Source organism: Antechinus flavipes, chromosome 1 (assembly GCF_016432865.1).
Source record: "Antechinus flavipes isolate AdamAnt ecotype Samford, QLD, Australia chromosome 1, AdamAnt_v2, whole genome shotgun sequence".
Lineage (NCBI taxonomy): Eukaryota > Metazoa > Chordata > Mammalia > Dasyuromorphia > Dasyuridae > Antechinus > Antechinus flavipes.
This window is the reverse complement of record NC_067398.1, coordinates 659,255,617-659,274,558: the sequence shown is the minus strand read 5'-3', so window position 1 is coordinate 659,274,558 and position 18,942 is coordinate 659,255,617. Positions and strand designations below refer to the sequence as shown.

Below are 18,942 nucleotides of genomic sequence, written 5' to 3'. Positions count from 1 at the left end.
GAAGAACCAGAGTTGGGATTCAGCCTAACATCTTCACTCATAAATCCTATGCTTTTTTCCCATTACACCCATGGTTCCCAGGTTTTTTCTTTTTTAAGTTATTTGTTTTCTGATTATACATGTACATTAATTTTTTAATAAACATTTCATGTTGGGAGAGAAAAATCATAATAAAAGGGAAAACCATGAGAGAAAAAAACAGAGGAAAAAGGGGGAAAAAAAAGTGAATATAGCATGTGTCAATTTACATTCAGTCTCCATAGTTTCTCTATGGATGCAACTGGCACGCTTTATCCAAAGTTCATTGGGATTGCCTTGGATTATTGAACCACTGAAAAGAACCAAGTCTTTCACAGTTGTTTATTGCACAAACCTGTGGCTACTGTAGACAATATATTCCTGGTTCTGCTTCTTTCACTCAGCATCAGTTTGTGTAAATCTTTCTAAAGATTTTTCTAAAATCATCCTGTTCATCATTGTTTCTTTTCTTTTTCTTTTCTTGTGTCAGCAGAGGTAATGTGACTTGCCCGGAGTCATACAGCTAAGTGTCTGCGGCCAGATTTTAATTCAGTTCCTCCTGACTCCAGAGCCAGTGTTCTATTCACTTACTACCTAGCTACTCATTACTAACCTTTTCATGACCCCTTTTTAACATTAAACAGTGTCATGGACCAGTTCTCTAACAGCTGTCCTTTTTAGTGTCTATTGGTGTTTAAAAAAAAAATACTTGATAACATAAAAACTACCATGAACTCAATAATTTTAAATGAATTTGTATTTTCTTAATCACATCATCTACATATATTTGAGAAACAATACTATATATATCATATATATACATGATATATATAGGGTTTCAATTACTAAATCAAGTGAAAACTAAAAGATTTGGGTTCAAATATGGCCTCTGATAGGGCAGCTAGGTGGTAGAGTAGCTAGGATGCTGTTGGTCCTGAAGTCATACAGATTCATCTTCCTGAGTTCAAATCTGGTCTCAGATACTTACTAATTGTGTGACCCTGGGCAAGTCACCTAACTCTATTTGCTTCAGTTTCCTCATCCGTAGAATGAGCTGGAGAAGGAAATGGCAGACCACTCCAGGATCTTTGCCAAGAGAACCCAAAGGGGGTCACAAAGAATTGGGCACCAGTGAAACGACTAAGCCACATACTGTGACTTTCTGACACATACTGTGTGACCTTAAGCAAATCAATTTAAACCCTCGGTGCTCTGAGTAACCTACTAGTACATCCAGCCTAATTAATTGTCCGCTACCATCCCTAGCTGTTCTAGTGCTGGAGATACAAAGACAAGAAGTTCTTCCTCCAAGGAGTTTACATGCTACTTGGGAGAAACTGTAAGACATATACTTTATTCAGTTTATAGAAGGTATATTTACTAAATAAAACTCAAAATGACAATGTTTTGTGCTTCCTGGCCTCCTTGCACTGGCCCCACAGACAAGCGGGTCTGTGACTTGTGGGTAAGGCCAATTGACAGGTAAGACAGGTTGAAGATCCCTTCACTCCCTTGCCTTATTCCAGCCTCCAGTCTGGAGCTCATAGAGGGAAGTGGCCAAAATCCCAGACCTGAATGTAAGAAAAACCTGATCCTCACTGCCTCAATGACTGGGGGCACACCTTCTTTGAAGTTCCTCACGTATAAAAGGAGTGAGATTTGAGCTGGACCCTGAAGGAGAGAGAGATAGGATTGAGTGGCAGAGGAGCAAACAGAAGCCCATTGAAGACAAGTGCAATAAGTCATAATGTCTGGATTAAAAGTCTATAGTTAGTAGGTTGAGGAACTACTTCTGTCTTCATAAGCCTTCCCAAAGCAGTTGGAAGGTGCCAAAGTGAAGAGAACTGACTTAGAAAACTTATCAAGGAGAGTTAATTTAAAAAGAATTGCAACTAAAATGCTAGTTGAAAAAATTAATAATTTTTAGCAAAGTAGCAGGATATAAAACAAACCAACATAAATCATCAGCATTTCTGTATATCACCAACAAAAGAAGAGATGGTGAGAAATATCACATTTAAAATAATCATAGATAGCATAAAATACCTGGGAATATATCTGTCAAGACAAACCCAAGAATCACATTAACATAATTATAAAACATTAAAATGCCAGATTAAATAATTGGTGAAATAATACTTGTTCATGGGTGGACAAAGCCAATATAATGCAAACGATAACTCTACTTAAACTAATGTAGTTATTTAATGCCATCCTAATTAATTACCAAAAATTATCTTATCAAGTTAGAAAAAATAATAAGAAAATTCATTTGGAAGAATAAGAAGGTCAAGAATATCAAAGGAATTAATGGGAAAAATATATTAAGGAAGATGGCTTAGCAGTACCAGATCTTAAATTATTATAAGACAGTAATCATCAAAACTCTCTGATAGTGGCTAAGAAATAGAAAGATTGATTGATGAAGAAGAGTTGACATTCAATACACAATAGCAAATTGTTATAATAACCTTGTGTTTGACAAATGTAAAGATTCAAGCTTGTGGGATAAGAATTCACTACTTGGTAAAAATTGCTGGAAAAATTAGGAAGCAGTCTGGCAGAAATTATACATTTTCCAAGATAAGTCCAAAATGGATACGTGATCTATAAAGGGAGATATCATAAGTAAATTAGAAGAACCTGGAACATGTTACCTGTCAGACTTATGAACAGGAGAAGAATTTGTGGATAAAAAAGAGATAGAAAAAAATGTAAAAATGGATAAATTTGATTACATTGAATTAAAAAAGTTTCATATAAATAAAGCCAATATAACCAAGATTATAAGAAAAGCAGAAAATTGGGGAAGAGGAACTTACAGAGTTTCTTGGAAAAAAATCTTATATCTCAAATATATAACTTTATCAAATTCAAAAGAAAATGAGTCATTCCCCAATTGATAAATGGTCCAAGATTATGAGCAGTTTTTTAATGAAGAAGTCAAAGCTATCTAAAGTCATATTTTAAAAATGCTCAAAATCATTATTGATTAGAATAATGCAAATTAAAACAACTTTGAGATATCATCTTCCACCTATCAGATTGGCTAAAATGATAGCTGTTGGAAGGGATGTGGAAAAATTGAGGAATTAATGCACTCTTAATGAAACTGATCCAACCATTTTGAAGAACAATCTGGAATTATGCCCCAAAAGTTATAAAATTTAATATCTTTGACCAGAAATACTACTATGAAGTCTTTTTCCCAACGTGATCAGAGAAAAGGAGAAAATCTATATATTTAAAATATTTATACAGCTTTTATGCCACAAATAAAGAGTTTATGGGGGCAAAAAACTAGAAATTGAGGAATACCTCTCAATTAAGGGATAGCTAAACAAGTTATGGTATGTGATTGTGATGGAATATTACTGTGCTGTAACAAATAATGAGGTGGTTGATTTTAGAAAAACATAAAAAGATTTGCATGAAATAATGAAGAGTGAAATGAGCAGAACCAAATATACAACAATAGCAATGTTGTTTGAAGAATTAACTGTGAATGACTTAGTTATTCTGAGTGTTATGAATACTCAAATCAACTACAAAAAATCTGTGAAAGAAGTTGCTACATATATATATGCATACACACACACACACACACACACACACACACCTACATATATATGTATCTGTGTCAATGATCTTTTCTAGTGTGAGGTGGGAAGGGAGGGAGGGAGACAGTTCAGACCTTAAAATGTAACAAAAATAGATAAATAAAATTATTTTTAAAAGATAGCAAAGAATTAGAGACAAATTAGGTACGCAACTATTTGTACTTGGCTAAATAAATTGTGGTACATGAAATAATGAAGTATTATTGTGTTTTTAGCTGTTCAGGGCCTCCAGTTCTAGGGCTGCCTTTAGCAGGGCTTATATCTGGGCCCTGGGTAACAAAGTGACTTATTTACTCTTTCAGTCCCAGCCAAGGCCCCTGCTGTAGCCCAGATTGCAAATATTTCTCAATGGGAAAGCTGTGCCAAGCTGAGACTGAGTGCCTGTGGGAGAGCACCTGCCTGGGAAACGCCGCCTCCTGCCCTGTCCCTGTACCCAAGGCCAACTTTACTCCATGTCTCATGGGAGCTCAGATCTGCCTTGATGGGGTGAGTTTGGTCTCAACTTTGTAATAGAGAGCCTTCTAATTGGTCTTTCTCTCTTTATCTTCCTCTAATTTATCCTTATCGGATCTACCAAAATGACTTTTAATGTCTAACTCTATCTCTATTTTGCTCAACAGTCTGAAGTGGCTTTCTATTATCTGAATGACAGAATATAAACTTTTCTACCTGAAGGAAGGAAACACATCTATTCAGCACCTATTATGTGCTAGCCACTTTACAAGTAATATTTGATCTGATTATCACAACATCTCTTGAGGGAAGGGCTACTTATGTTCCCAATTCACAGATGAGGAAACTGAGTCAGAGAGAGAATTGATTTGCTCACCCTCTTAACCTAAAGCAGATTATATTTTGGAAAAGGGAGAGGAAAGGAAGAAAAATTTGGAACACAAATTCTTATCAAAATGATGTTAAAAACTATCTTTACATATATTAAGAAAAATAAAATACTATTAGTGGGGGAAAGAAAGTATTGCTAATAGCAGGACTAATGGAGGTAATGGAATTTCAGCTGAGTTATTTAAAATCCTAAAAGAAGATACTATTAAAGTATTGCACCCAATATGACACCAAATTTGGAAAACAATCCATTGGCCACTGGTTTGGAAAAGATCAGCTTCCATTCCAATCCTAAAGAAGGGCAATGCCAAGGAATGCTCAAATTACTAAGAAAGTTTACTTATTTCACATTTCACCAAAGTTGCACATAAGATTCTACAAGCTAGACTTTAGCAACATGTGAACTAAGAATTACCAGAACAGCACACTGGTTTTCAAAGAGACAGAAGAACTAGAGATCACATTGTCAGCATTCACTGGATTATGGAGAAAGCAAGAGAATTTCAGAAAAACATCTACTGCCCCCATAATCTAGAAAATCCTTGTAAAATTTGTATTAGAGAAATCTGAATCTTTCCTTTTTATGTTATGGGATGTTCACTGTATATTATTGTAAAATTTGGGATAATTATTGGTCATAGGCTCTGTGTCATCTGCTAGCTTTTGCATGCCATCTCTAGCTTCTGTAAAACTCACCAAAATTTTTTTAATTTCTTATGCTAACCCACGATATATTAAAACCACAATGGGGAAAGTCACAACATGGAAAGGATAACATTTGCTTCATTGAATACACTAAAGCCTCTGACCGTGTGGATCACAACAAAATGTGGCAAGTTCTTAAAAGGATAGGAGCGCCAAATAATCTTATTTGTCTCCCAAAGAACAGAATGCAAGCCAAGAAGCAACAGTTAGAACCCAACATGGAACAACTGATTGGTTTAAGATTGGAAAAGGAGTTATTTATCTTATATGCAGAGTACATCATGTGATATGCCAGGCTGGGCAAATCCAAAGCAAGAATTAAGATTGCCAGGAAAAATATCAACAATCTTAGATCTATAGATGATACCACTTTGACGGCAGAAAGTGAAGAATTAAGAAACTTCCTGATGAAGGTAAAAAAAGAGAATGCAAAAGTTGGCTTGAAACTTAACATCAAAAAAACTAAGATCTTGGCTACTGATCTCATCACTTCTTGGCAAAAAGGAGAAGAAATAGAAGCAGTAAGATTTTATATTCACTGCACAGAACTGCAGTCATGAAATTAAGACACTTCTTTATTGGAGGAAAGCTAAAGCAAATCTGAACAGCATACTAAAAAGCAGAAACATCACCTTATTCATATAGTCAAATCTATGCTTTTCCCAGTAGCAATGAATGATTGTGAAAATTGAACTATAAATTAACTTGAGCACCACAGAATTGATATTTTTGAATTGTGGTACTGGAGAAAACTTTTGAGAATCCTTTAGACAACAAGAAGGTCAAATCAGGCAATACTTAAAGGAATTAATTCAGATTGGAAGACCAAATACCAATAGTGAACCTTAAATACTAATAAAAATACAGAAGTCATTGGAAAAAAATCTTGATGTTAGGAAAGCTCATTGGTAAAATGAAAAGGAGATGGATAAATAGTGGACATGACTGATCAGCATACTACACCACCACATAAACAGTCCTGCATGGTGGGAATGCATTCCTTCTCTGTTTTTCAGAATCCTTCTTTTTCAATCCATCTGCTAGTGATCTCTTACCTCTAGGATTAAATATAAAATATAAAATCCTGATTGGCAATTTAAAGCCTTTATAAACTGATTCCTTCCTACCTTTCCTATAAGAATATATCTTCTTATATTTTATTCTCCAATTACTTGAAGATCCAGAGCTGTTCCTCATTTATAACACACTATCTACTGTGCTAAGTGTTGTATATCAAAGACAAAAAGGAAAGGGTGAGTCTTAAAGGGAAGAAGTTGTTCTTAGAAGCAAAAGAGTGCTTTTTAGGGACAGGGACAGTTAGTTCAAAGGAAGGAAAGTAGGAGATGGAGCATTATGCATGAGAAGACCAGTTTGGTAATGCTACTGAGCACATGAAAGGAAATAATGTATAACATGTCCAGGAAAGTAGACTGGGGTCAGGTGCTAAAGTACTTTAAATGGTAAAGTACTTTAAATGCCAAAAAAGAAGGGAACCAGGAAAACCTAGGTTTAAGTCTAACATCTGACACATGACTCTGGATAAATCACTTGACCTTTCAGTGATAAGCTAGAGAGCATCCTGAAGAAGGCAATTAGAATGGTAAGAGTTCTCAAATTTCATGTTCTATGAGTAAGGCTGAAGAAACTGGAGGGATTTATCTTGGAGATGAGCAAAAGATAACCATCTTTCAGCATCTGAAATACTATCACATCACAGAGGAATCGGGCAGGATCAGGAGGAGTGTAAAGTACAAAAAGGAAGATTTAGACATGTCAGAAAAGCTTTCTCACAAAGAGATATTTCTCACCATGGAATGGGTTGATTAGAAAGTGATGGATCTCCCAAATTGAAGGCATTTAAGCAAGGGCAGGAAGACCATTTGAATACAGTGGAGAGAGATCAATTATGGCTAATTGACCAACTCTAAAGCTTTGATTGTGTTCTATGATCACAAATAGTACCCCCAAAGGTTACTATTCCCTCTCTGTGCTACATCTCCCCCAAATCCAATTCAATTCAACAAGGCTCTTCTAAATCCCTTTCCAAGCTGCAATATGGGCAGACAATGCTGGATAGGGGATATAGGAGAAGATCTGGGACTCTGGGCTCATATAGGTTAGAAGGGAGGGTCACATTGCATGCTAGGCTGAGGAGTTTGTACTTGATGGTTTGGTATTAATTAAGAAGTCCCTTGATCTAATACCTATGTTGTGGCATATAAAGAACAATGAATATGAAATTTGAAAGTCAGTCTGAATCCTTTCTCTGCTACTGTGTGACCATAAGCAAGTTAGTTCCTTTTTCCCAGACTCCTTTTCCTAACTATAAAATAAGCTTGATCCCTGAGGTCTCCACCAACTCTCAATCCTATTATCTTCTGTTTCCACAGAGCTGCAGAGGTTCGCTGTGCCTCAACCATGGTTTGGAACCCTGTGAATGTGTCAGCATCTCCCCATGGGAGCAGTGCCACCTTTGCTGCCAGAAGCCAGGTATCTCTTGGGCAGGAATCCTTAGAGCCATCTTGGGCAGAATGCCATAGTCTGTAATCACTAAAAACCCCTGGGTGAGGAGATGAGACCTGGATTTGGAGAAAGGGGACCTTGGCTCTGCCACTTATTAGCTAACTTTTTAACAGTCACTTCCTTTCTCCTTCATAATAACTCCAGCAAAGCTTTCTTCAGAAAGTCATTCTTTTTAAATATTCTAAGTACTATGGAGGTAAACACTTATGGTTGCTAAGAGAGCTCCAGATACTCTGAGTGACTAAAAGTGACTAAATGCCCTTCTTTGTGTGATCCTATTCCTTCCAGCAGAAGTTGAGAGCCAGGAGTGAGGCTAGTACTGGGAACCAGGTATGGGGACAGTGGATCTGCACTATCCTTAGGACATTTATCCTGTGGTCACCTACTGACTTCTCGCCTTTGCAGGCCTTTGGGAACTGAGATGCAGAGTGGATGCATGAAAGGAAGGCTTGTGAAGGTGGAATGTGGGAGAGGGTGGATACAGTCATATGTAGTCATAGTTAGAATCTTAGACCTAGATATTTAGTCCAAGATTCAGATGTGAAAGCCCTGGCCTCAAATTCCAGCTCTGCCTTTTACTGCCTTGAGCAAGGCACTTAATTTCTCTGGAATTAATTTTATTTAATTCCACTCTTTGTCTAAAGAACTCCTCAGACCAGCTCTGATTTTAAAAGCATGAATGTGTGCAGAAGGTAGAAATATGGGCTGATATCAGAGGATGAATATAAAAAAAGAGCTCTATCCTAATATCAGGAGTACTTCATGACCAAAGGAGGCTTGAAGGAGGAGGAGTGGGAAAAGGAAAAAGCTCTAGATATTGGTTTTGAATTCCACCCTCATCCTATCCCATTCTGGCTGCATGACCAGCTCCTTGTGTCCTTGGGACCTTGTTTTGCCCAACTTAAAATGGGAATTGTGATACTTTAAAAATCTACTTCATAGAACTGTCATGGGGATGATGTTTTTAAAACCTTAGAGAGCCGTGGGATAATGGACATGAGGAAGATGCATTAGCAAAGTGCTCAAAAGACAGTACCAAACTGAGGCAAGTAACACGGGGATGGGATGATGGCTGGACAGGCCTAATGATAAGCTGGCAGTCACAAAATATATTTATGAAAAACAAAACAAAACAAAGTGAGCTTGCAGTGCACTGAATAGGTCTTCTACGATTTATGAAGATGAATAATTAGAGTGAGAGGACATGGCTGGGTTGGTATGTGCAGTTAGGTCTACTGTTAATAACAGTAATAGCTAACACTTAGGTTGTTATGCTAAGTGCTTTACAAATATTTGATCTTCATAACAACCAGGGCAAGGATGGAGAGGTGCTATCTTCTTTCCATTTTATATATGAGGAAACTAAGGCAGCAAATGAAGTGACCTACCCAGGGTCAAACAAGCAATAAGTATCTGACCCCAGGATCTTGCTGATTCTAAGCCCAGTGCACCATCCATTGGTCCATTCAACTACTGTTAATAATAATGACTACAGTGATGACACGGATGGAGATAAAAAAAGGGAAAATGATTTTTCCAACACCATAGAACAAGGGGAGGCTGAGTGTGACAGTAGACAGAGCATCGGGCCTGGAGTCAGGAGATCCAAAGGCAAATCCAACCTTGGGAGACTGACCATGGAAGCCTGGGCAAGCTCTAACTGCCTGTTTCCTCCTCTGTGAAATGGAGATAACACCTCCCTTCCAGGATGGCTGTAAGGATAAATCGAGATGACGATTGCAAAATGCTCAGCGTGGCGCCCAGCACCCAGTAGGTGCTAGATGTTGGCTCCTATAACAGTGAGACCGCCAGCCCTGGGTCTCCAGATTCCAGGCCCTTTCCCCAGTACCACGGACAGCTCCAGAGGGTTGTGATGGCAAAGGGCTGGGAGAGTGATCCGCCACAAGCCTGGCTCCCTACCTTTCCCACAGGCCGGCCCCGGACCTGTGCCAGCACCACATCCTCCCTGCTGAGGTCCGAGTTCAACGGCAGCCGGGTTCCACTGACCCCCGGCACAGCGTGCAAGGGCCGCCAGGGCTACTGTGACAAGTTTCACATCTGCCGCCTGGTGGACGAGGATGGGCCAATGGCCAGAGTGAAAAATGCCATCGTAGGCTTCATGGAGCTGGAGGACCTGGCTTCCTGGATGAAGGTGAGGGCTCCCAGCTGGCAGCTCACCTGCTCTGGGAATCTTCCCACCGTCTTTTTTCTGCTCTAGCAAAAAAAAAAAAAAAAACCCATATCTGAAAAGAAGACTCAGGGTATTTCAACTTCCCCTGTTGGAAGGGCTAGCTTGGGGAAGAGGGATGTCATCAGGGAATCCCTTTTCCATGTGGATCTCTTCCTTGCTGATGACAAATGCCCCAGGTACAAAAATTAAAAAAAAAAAAAAAAATTGACTCCAGGGGCCGCTAGGTGGCGCAGTGGATAAACACCAGCCCTGAAGTAAGGAGGACCTGAGTTCAAATGTAGACTCAAATACAACACTTTCTACCTGTGTGACTCTGAGCAAGTCACTTAACCCCAATTGCCTCATCAAAAAAAATTATTTATATATATATAGATAGATAGAGAGAGAGAGAGAGAGAGAGAGAGACTCCATTTCTTCAAGAGTTCAAAGGAAAATGTCTATTAGTATCTTATTTATTATTACTTTGCACATTCTTTCTGAAATTTCCATGCCACGTTCTTATATAGTTGTTCTCTAATAATCTTTAGCTTCCTTTTTTTATTTTATTGGAAGGCCAATAATTCCCTCCATATTTAGCTGATCACAGTTTCCTAATTTCCTCCTTTTTGTTTAAAAAATATGAGGTCTTCCAGTTAACTGTTTCAATTTTTTGTGCTTCTTTTATTTCTCTATATTTTGTTTTGGTTTTGCCCAAGCCCTCAGTCTCTGTGACTAGTACTTTATGAAACTCCCCTGCCTCTCTAAGACCCCATCTTTTCTATATTTTAAATTCTCATTATCTAATTTCTAGTCATATATTCTGTTATCTGTTACCATGATTCAGAATTCCCTTGGCATCCACACCAACGCTGGCTATATCTTTTCCTACAACTCTGATATACAGGGACAAAAAAAATGATCCCTACTCCCCATTGTTGCTTTCAGACCCTCCCCGTACTCCCCTTAAAGTTTACCCATCCTCTCTATGCTCTGTTGCTATTCTCTATAGATTTCCCCCTCTCTCCTTTCCCTTTCCTGCAATAATTTCAGCACTTGGCTTACAGTCTTCTCATCACCTGCCATCCAGTTCTGTTGTTTTGTCAACTTTCTTAGCTTCCATGTCCTCAGTATTATTCACACTCCTATGTCCTCAGTCTCATACCACTCACAAGAGAAGTCATGCTTTAGAATACCTGCTTTTAGAAAGCAGAATACAACAAAATCCACCAAATCTTTTATTTGTCTTTGCAAAGAGAAACTGGAAGTCATCTTTCCCTATAGTTGTCACTTCCCATTCTTCATTTTAGGTATAGTGAAAATGTTAAGATTAATATTATTTCAGTTTTCCACTCACTGGTCATTTAATGAAAATCTCACATGTGGAGTGACAAAGTTAAATTCATATTTAGAAATAGTCTTTAAAAGTGTGATTTTTATCACTGTGCAGCCATCGTGGCAGAAGAAAAAATGGGCTGCATAGAACTGAGGTCTATTTTGTATTTTTTGTTTCATAGGTTGCAGTAGCCAAAAAATCTATCACCAAGTGTCCACCTTACTTACTAGTGATGAATTTGTCCCCAGGTATCTATGTTGGTCCTCAGAAACCAGACACAAGTTTTTGTTCTTGAAGCCTTTCCAGCATGTTTAAAAACTGTTAGAGGTAGAATTCTCCTGGCCTAACATTCCAGCCCCTAGAGTTACTTCAATGCTATGATGAAGGACAGGAAGAGAAATTTATGGAGAGTAGATGACATAAATTTGCAGCTGTCTCTGAAAGGATGGCTTTGTGATTTTCCCCTGTGGTGTCTGATAACATTTATTTAGAAGGAAAACCCAGGTTTGAGGTTTGACAAGAACACATCACCAGGTCTCGATTTTCTTTTTTCTTTTTTTTAAATTTTTAATAGTATTTTATCTTTTCCAAATACATGTAAAGATAATTTTCAACATTCATTTTTGTAAGAATTAGTGTTCCAAATTTTTTCCCTCCCTTGTTAACTTCTATCTTCCGCAGAGACAGCAAGTAATCTTATGTAAGTCAAATATCTGTAATTCTTTTAAACATATTTGCATATTTAGCATGTTGTGCAAGAAAAATCAAACCAAAAGGGAAAAAAACACAAGAGAGAAAACAAACAAGTCCAAATGATCCACATTCAGTTTCCATAGTTCTCTCTCTGGATGCAGATGGTATTTTCCATCCCAAGTCTATTGGGAATGCCTTGAATCACCTCATTGTTGAAAAGAGTCAAATCCATCATAGTTGACCATTTACTGATCAATTATTGTGTAGAACGTTCTCTTGGTTTTGCTCATTTCACTCAGCATCAGTTCACGTAAGACTCTCCAGGCCTCTCTCATCCTGTTTATCATTTCTTGCAGAACAATCACATTCCAACACATTCATATACCATAACTTATTCAGCCATTCTCCAACTGATGGGCATTCACTCAGTTTCCAGTTTCTTGCTATTACCAAAAATGCTACCACAAACATTTTTGCATACATTGGTCTTTTTCCCTCTTTTATAATCTCTTTGGTGTACAAACCCAGTAGTAGCACTGCTGGATCAAAGGGTATGCAGTTTTTTTTTTTAATTTTCATTTTATCCAGTTACGTGTAAAAACTTTTTTCTTATACATATACATTCATTTTTTGCATATTTCCATATGTATCACATTGGGAGAGAAAAATCAGAACAGAAGGGAAAAACCACAAGGAAAAAAAAGATAAAAATAGTTTGTGTTTATCTACATTCAGTCTCTATACTTCTCTCCCTGGATGCAGATGGCATTTTCCATCGAAAGTTTATTGGCATTGCCTTGGATCATGAACTACTGGGAAGAACCAAGTCTGTCATAATTGATCATAGTACTATCCTGCTTTTGTTGTGTATAATGTTTTCCTGGTTTTGATTGCTTCAGAAAGTGTCAATTCAAATCTTTCCAAGCCTTTCTAAAATCAGCCTGTTCATCATTTTTTTTATAGAAAAATAATATCCCATTACTTTTTTATGCCATAAGTTATTCAACCATTCCCCAATCAATGGGCTTCTATTGGTTGCCACCACAAAAATAGCATCTGCAAACATTTTTGGATATGTGAATCCTCCTCCCGCAGTATGTACAATTTTATAGTCCTTAGGACATAATTCCAAATTGCACTCCAGAATGGCTTGATCAATTCACAATTCCATCGACAATGCATTAGTATCTCAGTTTTGCCATATCCCCTCCAAAAAGCATTCATCATGAGGGAAAACTGGGACACTGATGCATTGTTGGTGGAGTTGTGAACGAATCCAACCATTCTGGAGAGCAATCTGGAATTATGCCCAAAAAGTTATCAAACTATGTATACCCTTTGATCCAGCAGTGCTACTACTGGGCTTATACCCCAAAGAGATACTAAAGAAGGGAAAGGGACCTGTATGTGCCAAAATATTTGTGGCAGCCCTGTTTGCAGTGGCTAAAAGCTGGAAAATGAATGGATGCCCATCAATTGGAGAATGGCTGGGTAAATTGTGATATATGAATGTTATGGAATATTATTGCTCTGTAAGAAATGACCAGCAGGATGAATACAGGGAGGCTTGGAAAGACTTACATGAACTGATGCTGAGTGAAATGAGCAGAACCAGGAGATCATTATACACTTCGACAATGATATTGTATGAGGATGTCTTCTGATGGAAGTGGATTTCTTTGACAAAGAGACCTAACTATTATATCCTCACATAAATACATAAATTATACATAAAAATCCAGCCTATTTTGACATCATTTGACATTACAGAAGAGATTGTCCACCAGTTACTCATTGTTCTCATCATATTCCTGACCTTTATTTTTTTTCCCCAATCATATATCTTGTTCTTTTAAACCATTTTTTTTCCTGTATCAGTTATATGTCACTTTTACTCACATATATGATACACTTTCTCATTGCCCTTTAGATGATCCTCAACTAGATTTTTTGAGAAATTGCCGTATTTTATGATGCTTAGCCACAGAATAATAATCGAAAAACATATATGCTAAAAAGGTTGGCCTTTGTTTCTGGGGAAATTTTAGGATTATTAAAAGCACAATTTGATTTCATTGTTAAGAAAAAAATCTCTCATATTCTGTACAATAAATATTAGATTTTTGTTATTAAAAAAAAAAAGACAAAGAGACCTAACTGAGTTTCAATTGATAAATGATGGACAGAAGCAGCTACACCCAAAGAAAGAACACTGGGAAATAAATGTGAACTATTTGCATTTTGTTTTTCTTCCCGGGTTATTTTTACCTTCTGAATCTAATTCTCCCTGTGCAAAAGAGAACTGTTCGGTTCTGCAAACATATATTGTATCTAGGATATACTGCAACATATCTAACATATATAGGACTGCTTGCCATCTGGGGGAGGGGGTGGAGAGAGAGGGGAAAAATCAGAACAGAAACGAGTGCAAGGGATAATGTTGTAAAAAAAAAAAAAATTACCCTGGCATGGATTCTGTCAATATAAAGTTATTATTAAATAAAATAAAATAAAATTTTTTTTAAAAAAAAGCATTCATCATTATCTTTTCCTGTCATCTTAGCCAATCTGAGAGGTGAGGTTAACCTCAGAATTGTCTTCATTTTCATTTTCTAAGCAATAGTGATTCAAAGCACTTTTTCATATGACTAGAAATAGTTTTCATTTCTTCATCTGAAAATTGTCTGCTCGTATCCTTTCACCATTTGTCAAGTGGGGAATGACTTGTATTCCTATAAATTTGAGTCAATTCTCTGGACCTCAATTTTCTATTCTGCAAAATGGGGATTATATTACTTGCAGTATCAATCTCATGTGATGAATAATTAGTATTGAAAAAAAATTTTAATCTGAATATTTTCCCTTCAGACTCGTTGGTGGGCCATTCTGCTGGCCATCCTGACTATAGCGGCAATGATGTCCTTCACTGTGTTCTTTTTTGGAAAAACTGCAGACAGTGAAACAGGTAAAATTAAAAACAAATAAATCAAAATAAGGCACAAGTCTGATTGGGAATCCCAAGTTGAGGATGAAGATGGGAGGCAATTGCCCCCAAATTCTGACCCCTTAATTTTTCTATTTTCCCTTCCTCTTTCCTTAAGGAATGGAAATGACGAACAGGGCCAAGGAGTTGGTCAAGCCACAGTCTCATCTGACTGTGACCCATTGGGAGTGGACTGAATTCTACACTGAGACTACTTGTGTGGAGGAGACAAGGATTGAGCAGGTCACAGTGGGCCAGTGAGTCTTGCCTTACTCATGGTGCCATCCCACTGACTCATCGGTGAAGGAAACAAGGATTTATCCATAGGGCATAGAATCAAAGCAGTGGAGCATAGTGGAGAAAAATGGGATGGGATGCAGTATCTTCTTTACCATTTACTTAAATCTGAGATCCTAGGCAAAGCCGTTACATTCTCTAAGCTTCAGTTTCCTGCCTTTGTAAGATGAAGGAGTTTGGACTCGTTGGTTTCCAAGGCTGTGTCCAACTTCAACATTTCCTGAAATTGTCAATGCATATTTAATTCTTTTAGGACAAGAAATCTGGGCTAGCAGGATGCAAGGATGGTAGAATTTCAGAACCCAGTCCTTGGGATCACCCTTCCTTGAAGACTTCTCTGATCATACAATTTTCATAGAATTTAGACAGTAAATAAACATTCTAAGGATTGAGCTAAGGGGCAGGGATACAAAAAGAGGCAAAAGACACTCCTCCCTCAACAAGTTCATAATCTAAAGGGAAATATGGATTTAGAACTGGGAGGATCCTTTAGGACCATGAATGTCAGCATTAGAAGAGACATGGGATATCAGAGCTGGGAGGGCCCTTAGAATAATTTGTTGTTACTGGGAGAAACTTTAGAACATATAACATCAGGACTCAGAAGGTCTTTGGAATATCAGAGCTGGTAGTGCCTTAAAAAAGAATGTAAGAGCTAGGAGGACACTTGGAATACAGAATGTCAGAGGGAGAAGGTCCCTTAGAACCCAGGAGGTCAGAGCTGGGAGGGCCCTTAGAACCAGAAGGTCAGAGCTGGGAGGGCCCTTAGAACCCAGGATGTCAGAGCTGGAAGGGCCCTTAGAACCCAGGAGGTCAGAGCCGGAAGGGCCCTTAGAACCCAAGATGTCAGAGCTGGAAGCGCCCTTAGAACCCAGGATGTCAGAGCTGGGAGGGCCCTTAGAACCCAGGATGTCAGAATTGGGAGAGCCCTTAGTACACAGGATGTCAGGGCCAGGTGGATGTTTAGGACACAGGATGTTAAGAGGTAGGAGGGCCTTTAGAGACACAGCTTTCTTCAATAAGGATTTTCCCAGTGGCTCAATGACTGAGAGTACACAGCAATGACATTATGTAGAGAAGGTCCTGCCTTTACAGCCAGGACTCTGTCACTACTCCATATTGCCAAATTATCCTACCTTGTCTCATCCTCATGTTTAGTACCCCCAAGCTGGATACCCCCAAGTGTCCCCTCAGGGAAAGGACTAAATCTTTTACTTCTTGTCTCTGTCTCCCAGGCCAATGCTGGGCACACAAGTAAATGTTCAACACAAACTTGGGGAAGTAAACTGCGTGTGTCTAGGGGTATGTATAGAAGTTCTTGTTATGAGTGAGAGAAATAGCTATTTCAGATGCCAGAAGAGCCTTTTCCTCTATCTTGGGAAAGACAGGGCATTGTAGAAGGGGCTGTGAACAGGGAGCCAGAAGGCTTAGATTATGAATTCCATCTCTGGCTCTTATTTTGCCTGGGACTTTGGACATGTCACTTATACATCCTTTCTGAGCCTCAATTTTTCTCTGTGCTAAATAAAGAGACTGAACAAGGTTTCTGAGGTCCCTGGCAACTCTAACAATTTTGAACTGTGATATCATTGGTTTGGGAATTTCAAGTTGACCAGCACTTACTCTGTAATGGGACACAGAGTACTTTATGTTTTGCCCAAGGGTCACACAGTCACTGGTGGAGACCTGAACTTTGACTTTTACAGCAAGCTCTCTGTCCACTAAGGCAGTCTGCATCTGTAGAATCATGAGTGTTCATAATCAAAGGCGAGGAAAAGTTAACAGGCTAGGCCACTGATAGGAATGTCTCTCATAGGAACTCACAGGTTTTGTTCTTTACAATTTTTTAAATTCAATTTTATCTTTAGTTTCAGATTCTTTCCCTTCTCCAGCTTATTACTCATTGAGAAGGCAAAAAATATAAAACTCACTAATAATATGAAGTCATGCAAAATAAATTTCTGTATTAGCAACATTCTGGGGGGGGGGAGATGGAATAAAAATGTTTCACTTTGCACTCTGAGTTCATCAGTTCTCTTTCTGGAGGTGGATAGAATTTTTCATCATGAGTCCTTTGAAATTATGGTGGGTCATTATGTTGATCAGAATTGCTAACTTTAAGTCTTTATAATATTGGTTTTATTGTGTAAACTTCTGGTTCTGCTCTTTGTAACAGTTCATACAACTCTTACCAGGTTTTCCTGAAATCTTCCTCTATTTTTCCACATTCCCTCCCACATTTGTAATTTTCCTTTTTTGTCATGTTCATCAGTCTAATGGGTGTATGGTGGTCCCTCAGAGGTGTTTGAATTTGCATTTCTCTTACTAGTAATTTAGAACATTTTTTCATAGATAATTTTAAGTTCTTCCTCTGAAAACTGTATGTTCATATGCTTTGACCATTTATCAATTAAGGAATGGCTCCCTATATATTTGAAAAAGGGGGCTTTATAAGAGAAATTGGCTGCAAAGATTCCTCACCATCACCAATTTCTCACTTTTCTTCTAGTTTTTGTTTATGTATAAATATTTTAATTTTATGTAACTAAAATTATCCCATTTTACTGCCTATGAATCTTTCTATGTCTTATTTGGTTATGAAGTCCTCACTTATCCAGAGATCTGACAGGTAATTTCTTTTTTTTTTCTAATTGAAGTTTTTTTATTTTCAAAACACATGCAAGGATAATTTTTCAACTGATCCTTGAAAAACCTTGTATTCCAATTTCCCCCTTCTCCTAATCCCCTCTCCTAGATGGCAAGTAATCCAATATATGTTAAACATGTTAAAATATGTTAAATTCAATATATGTATACATATTTATACAATTATCTTGCTGCACAAGAAAAATCAAATCAAAAAGGAAAAAATTGAGAAAGAAAATAAAATTCTAGCAAACCAGAACAAAAAGAATGAAAATGCTATGTTGTGGTCCACCCTCAGTTCCCACAGTTCTCTCTCTTTGAATGTAGATGGCTCTCTTCATCACAAGATCATTGGAACTGGCATCAATTATCTCATTGTTGAAGAGTCACGTTCATCAGAATTGATCATGTAATCTTGTTGCTGTGTACAATGATCTCCTGGTTCTGCTCACTTCATTTAGCACCAGTTCATGTTAAATCTCTCCAGGTTTTTCTGAGATTATCTTACTACTTGTTTCTTATAAAACAATAATATTTCATAACATTCATATGCCATCACTTATTTAGCCATTCTCTAATTGATGAGCATCCACTCAATTTCCATATTCTTTTCTTTTTTCTTGAGGCAATTGGGGTTAAGTGACTTGCCCAGAGTCACACAGCTAGGAAATGTTAAGTGTCCGAGACCAGATTTGAACTCGGGTCCTCCTGACTTCAGGGCTGGTGCTCTATCCACTGCGCCACCTAACTGTTTCTCACCCCCAGTTTCCAGTTTCTTGCCACTATAAAAAGAACTGCTACAAACATTTTTGCACATACAGGTCCCTTTCCCACCTTCAAGATCTCTTTGGGATACAAGCCCAGTAGTAACACTGCTGGGTCAAAGGGTATGCAGTTTGATAGCCCTTTGGGCATAATTCCAGATTGCTCTCCAGAATGGTTGGATCCATTCACAACTCCACCAACAATGTACTAGTGTGTCCAGTTTTCCCACATCCCCCCAACATTCATCATTATCCTTTCTGACAGGTAATTTCTTACATATTCATCTAATTTATTCATACATGTTTAAATAACCTACATGTTTTGAGCTTATTTTTGTATTCAGTGT

At 37.9% G+C, this 18,942-nt stretch overlaps 1 protein-coding gene across 1 annotated transcript; it reads left to right on the top strand.

The window, feature by feature from the left end:
• Positions 1–3,951: 3,951 nt before the first annotated feature.
• LOC127544903 (disintegrin and metalloproteinase domain-containing protein 10-like) lies at positions 3,952–17,202 on the top strand. The gene is made up of 3 exons (XM_051971801.1): positions 3,952–4,124; positions 7,577–7,676; positions 9,641–17,202. Exons 1-3 carry the CDS (start codon positions 3,987–3,989, stop codon positions 9,925–9,927), a joined length of 525 nt encoding a protein of 174 aa, XP_051827761.1. The 5' UTR covers positions 3,952–3,986; the 3' UTR covers positions 9,928–17,202.
• The last annotated feature ends 1,740 nt before the right edge of the window (positions 17,203–18,942 follow it).